The sequence below is a fragment of the Zingiber officinale genome, chromosome 5B (genome assembly GCF_018446385.1).
Source record: "Zingiber officinale cultivar Zhangliang chromosome 5B, Zo_v1.1, whole genome shotgun sequence".
NCBI classification, from domain to species: domain Eukaryota; kingdom Viridiplantae; phylum Streptophyta; class Magnoliopsida; order Zingiberales; family Zingiberaceae; genus Zingiber; species Zingiber officinale.
Window position 1 is genome coordinate 117958567 of NC_055995.1, and position 5301 is coordinate 117963867.

At 39.9% G+C, this 5301-nt stretch overlaps 1 protein-coding gene across 2 annotated transcripts; it reads right to left on the reverse strand.

Annotated features, from left to right (window-relative positions):
* Window positions 1–588: 588 nt before the first annotated feature.
* Window positions 589–4610, reverse strand: LOC121985524 (cyclic nucleotide-gated ion channel 17-like). 2 transcript variants are annotated; one of them, XM_042539026.1, is made up of 8 exons: window positions 4439–4610; window positions 4215–4345; window positions 3536–4031; window positions 2886–3098; window positions 2443–2747; window positions 1985–2096; window positions 1464–1700; window positions 589–1354 (listed from the first exon to the last, which is right to left on the reverse strand). In XM_042539026.1, exons 2-8 carry the CDS (start codon window positions 4241–4243, stop codon window positions 764–766), a joined length of 1983 nt encoding a protein of 660 aa, XP_042394960.1. In that variant the 5' UTR covers window positions 4244–4345; window positions 4439–4610; the 3' UTR covers window positions 589–763. The 2 variants fall into 2 exon arrangements, with proteins under 2 accessions (XP_042394960.1, XP_042394959.1); XM_042539025.1 differs by having other exon boundaries at window positions 4215–4610.
* Between the last annotated feature and the right edge of the window lie 691 nt (window positions 4611–5301).

Here is a 5301-nt window from a genome sequence, read left to right on the forward strand (position 1 = left end):
CACAACACATGGAAAGCATCATTTGTATCTGTTATTCACAATGGTTTAAATCTCAGTACTATTGTGATATCATTTATTGTGCTGACTATCTATAGGTTGTTTCTTTTCTATTATTCCCTTCTAGAACAATTATATATTATGTAGAAGAACATTGAAGGAATAGTTTTTCTTCATTGTGTATAGTTTTAGCTTAACGTGGTAGGCATATTCTTTTACCTTGCAATTCTTATTCTGTCATTGATAATGGGCATCGTCCTGAACTTCACGATGTTCTGTACTATTGTGAACTCTGCTATGACGACCACAATCCTAGGAGTTTTCAAGGGTGTTGGGTCAACCGTGCGTATCGAGTATCGACTGACTCATCCTGAATTCTACTCGAAAGAATTATTCGCTTAGTTCGGTTTTTTGGAAGAACTTTTGCATGTTTGCTTCCAGACCTTTGGGTTCATCTTGTTGGGTGGCGTCCAACTACATGCTTTAAATGTGACTGGGTTGGCGATCAACACCGCTGGTGGCCTGTGGTATTTATATGCTAAGTATCAGCAAAAGAGAGAATTCCGCGCAAGGCTCTACCCAAGGAAGAGCTAGAAAAAAAAACGATGTTTGAAGAATTAGAAGACAATAGTTTACATCATGATTTCTATAATAGTTTCATTTAATGCTTTCTTTTATGAAAAACATTTCGCCCATAAAGAAGTTTCCAACAGAAGAATCTAATACACCTCTGCAATTCTATAAATCAAGTTCATCAGGTTTCTCTTCAATCTCTTTGCCTTCCAGAATTCTGATCCCAAGATTCTGTCTTTGTCGAGGAGTCCAGCTCCTCAATGGCCTCGCCAACTTTCCTCAACTCAAATGGCTCCCAAAGACGATTCTTCCCCTTCTGTCTCTTGTACCGTTGCCAAGCTGCCTGAATGAAGCAAGCAGCCCATGTTCTCCAGTGATGTGAATAGAACCGCAGAGCGTCCTGCATCCTTTTGCTATGGAGCACACGAAACTGTTTTGCCACGAGCTTGAGGTCTTCTGCATGCAGCGCAAAGGCCTCTACTTCGACGAGTGCTCTCACACTTCTGGTGGAGGCAGGGAAGTTGCCTGTGGACTTCGAAAGGAGAGCCCATTCCACCAGCTCCTCACCACAGAAATCACCTGGTCTCAGGGTTATGGAGTTGAAGAAGTCTGCTCGACCTCCGTCCGTTGTAGAGCTATCCAAACTCCCACGAATGATGAAAAGCATCTCCGTTACAGGATCACCCTCGTGAACAATGTATGTCCCTTTGGTGCATAAAGAAGAAACAAGATGCCTACATATGGCATCAAGAAGTTGATCATCCATCTGCGAGAAGAGTGGCACCTGCAGGGAGATTTGTAATGAGAAGTATCCTTGATCATCAAAATACTGCCATCGAGACAGAAAGTAAATCATAATTCAACTTTCAGATCATGATAGTGCAGAAGTTTACCCGCCTAACAAGATCCCAACATAAATGACGGTGAATGTCACGATGAAGGTGTGCAGGCAAAACACACAGTATAGATTTTTCATCCACTCCCTGAGTTGCCATCCAATTGTATTGAATGAATTCCCTGACTCTTTCACACAAACCATGAGGAAGTTGACGATGTCTCATCCAGTTTTCAGCGTCTCTTCTCTTTAGCCTCCACTCTTCAACCCTTAAATTGGTAGATTGCAGGTAGGTCTGAAGCACAAGAAAGGAACAAAATAAGACACCTTATAAGATTTGTAGGAAAGTACTCTAAACTCTATGCTTTCTAAAAGATACTACAAAACTCTGATATTCTACATCTTTATTGCCACTGATGCACCAATATTTATCTTCATATGCCTCTCCCTGAACATTGTCATTAGTTATCTTGATTCTAGTTGCAAAGGTTCACCTCATGTGTGTTTGAATAAGTCTTAACTATATGATCTTTAATGCAAACAAAGAAACTAGGAATGAACATGTTTGAATAATAATACCTGTATGTTACCTATCAGATGCGCGAACAACACAAGACCAACCATGATGGTAAGTATAGAAAACAATGTTTCTCCAACGAACATACTTGTATCCAAATTCTGGCCATAGGAGCTGGGAGACAGAATGAAAGAAAACAAAACAATCACAAAATTTGTACACTGAGTAATGTAATGACAAAAGCTGAGATGAAAATTTATTAATTTACTTCCGTATCAACCAAGAAGCACAAAGCTGTTCATAGGCCTAAAACTATATGACGTTGCCCAAAACAAAAACTTCTCTCAGAAAAATTTAGCCTACCAATGATATAATAAAGCTTGGATACTTCTTCCCTTATTTGTGTTTCAAGTTAAGAATCAAGAAAATGGCAAAGGGGAGGAAAATTCTTATCATGAGCCAAAGATACACATGAACATGTAAACCATGTTTGTTTTCATGTGGAACATATAGAACATACCTTAGATTTTGGAATCCCCACCAAAGGCAATAAAAGTACTTGTTGCTGAAATGTGTGCCAAAAATGTCATTTGCCAATGCAATTTTAAATATTCCATAGTTGAAAATACCACCATCAGGATCACAACTTTGGAAAACATTTGTGACAGTAGACCATCTTAGACGATCTGGTTGACTGAACTGATCGCAATAGAAAAATGTAGGATGACACAATGTTCCATTCATGCCATCTTCTAGTTTGCATTGTGATCTCCAGCATGTGATCACGCGATCAAGGGAAAGAAGATACCAAGAAGCTCCTATAAGCTGCAATGGAATTGAATCCCTTTGTGAATTTATTATCCCCCAGAAAAGAATGACAGTTATAGAAGTAGAGCATTATCCTAAGTCCAAGTTTCTTAAGATAATTCATAACAAATAAAGAAAGACAGTGAAGTTACTTACATGGCTGGCAATCAAGCAAAGCAGAAGATTGTAAGCAGCTCCAACCCAAGCAGTCTTTGCAAATACCTCACTAGTTAAAATGATTTGATGACTCAAAGAAAACACAAGATATAGTCTTGCTATATACTGTGCTAGAACAATAACGGCAAATGCATTGTGCTTATTTTCAGCACTTAAGCTCTTGATTGCTGGTACAATCAACCAGCTAAAAATCTGCACAAAAGACAACATGTCAACCAACTCTAAAGCTCTCTAAAGAAAAATATAGACTCACAGCTCAAAGTTATAGAAATATTTGAAAGAAATCATATTTCCAAAGAAGAGCAATAACAAGGTAAAATTTTCGTTTCTCAAGTTATAATACTAATAGATCAGTTGAGCTACTCAAACACTGAATATTAGGTAACTGCTCAAGAGTTTCCATTCAGTATATATAATATGGGCCAGTTATTTATTGATCATCCACTTCATTTTTGCTATCAAATTGCATGCACTTCAGAATTGATAAGCCAACTCTATGCATGTCCAATGAATAAGCTCAATGATATCCCTGATGTTTCCTTCTTAGGTATATGATTAATATCAGTACAGTGACTAAGGGATAATTCTTGTGATTTAACAGCGACAATACTGAAAGGAAAGGGGAATACCTGAGGTATTGGAAGGGCGACTGCAACATCTAGAGCAAAGTCTGATTTCAAATACCTTTTTGCTATCTTCTTGCCATCCATCACAAGTTCACCCCGTCCAAAAACTCTTGAGCTTGGAGCAACATATGCAGTCCTATACTTTACTGCTATGTTCAGCGTGTAGAATAGGTCGGCAAGAGTTCGCAAGAAGGTAATGGAAACTATCAAATCGTTGTCTATCTTAATGCACATGGTATGGCTCTTCTCAACCACACGCAAATAAAAGTGCAGGGGATCAATAAACAGCACCATCAGGCATGAGGTGAGGAAAACACAATTCCATATTGATACGATGCCACTTTGCGGATCCAGTATCCACTTCCTCCGAGGATCAAGGTCCTCAGCAAAAACTTCAGAACCCAGAGGGCTGTAAGCATCAATTTTATTGGTTATCAATGCAGATTTTGAGACAAGTTGCACGGATTTGGTTGCTTTCTCCTTCCGATGGTGATAGAACCTAAAAAACGAACAGAGTGAGGGAAGCGTAAACCCAGCAAAGTGTAAATTACAAGAAGGAAGGAAGGAAACTGAACAAAAAGAACCTCTTTTCTAGGTTTGGCTGCTGTAACATCTCGAGTAACCAAACCTTCTCAAAAATTAAAACTACCTCTAATACCAGTTATTACGGTTTCGAACTCACCTAAGGCCTCCTTCCTTCACAGGCTCCATCTCGTCATCCGCTCTTCTCGGCTCGGGCTAGGCTTTATCCCTGATCTGGCGACGGCGGTGGCTCAAGTGAAGTACAGATGCAACTCCCAACGACGTTCCTACCTACACGTAACTCCAGTAGAAAGCAATTGAGCGAAAGAAGGAGAATAGAACCCAGAGTGATTCTTTTTAATCTGGAAAAGAAAAAGGTGGCACTTTTGTCAAGCGGGCATCGGATTCGCAAAGAGAAACGAGGAAAATGCGGGAGTAGAAGATTTTTCCATCGAAGGCGGGTACGGGTAAGAAAGAAGAACATCCTTCTTCGTCCCTTCGACTGCGGACGCAGAAGAACTTCGAGGACAAGGAAAAAGCGGAGACGGCACCAAAGAAGTTCAGCAGACATTAGAGACTGATGACAGGTGACATCAGCGGGAAGATACGAGGCATCAAAACAGAACCGGCCCGGCCCGGCCCACATCGTATTTTCATTAGTTCTATAATTAGTTGAATAAAACAAAATCCTTTTTTCCTTAAGAAATACTTAATCTGAATCTATATCCCTTATTAATGGTCGCTGCGCTTCATAATTCTTTCATTGTTGCTCCTATCGTTGTTCATGTGTGGATTGACACCGTCCCCTCGAATAGGTCTAGTAGTTAGTGCATGAGATATTGTCATAATGAGGTATGGGATTTGAATCTTGACAAAGCCGAGGTAAATATCTTTTTTATGTACTAGTCACTATTCCAAAGACTAGTAGCCGTTCATGATTTATCTCCTTCGTATTAATCCTAAAATAAATTAACGGAGACGTTAAGACAAACATATTCACTTTTTTACCATAATGTGTGAATTGGCACCACACTTGTTGAGATCCGCATGATGCAGCACCTGTTGGACTGCTGCTCCACGTCAAACTGCAGCTGTGTGATCTCGAGGCAAATTACATAACAAATCTTTTGTTCAGGAAGCATCAAAAGATCACCTGACGACTGAAGATCTCTTGCGTCCTAGGGTTCGCACCTTGTGACGTATAACCTCCGAAACCACAGTGTAGGTAGGTAGGTAGGTCCTTAAGG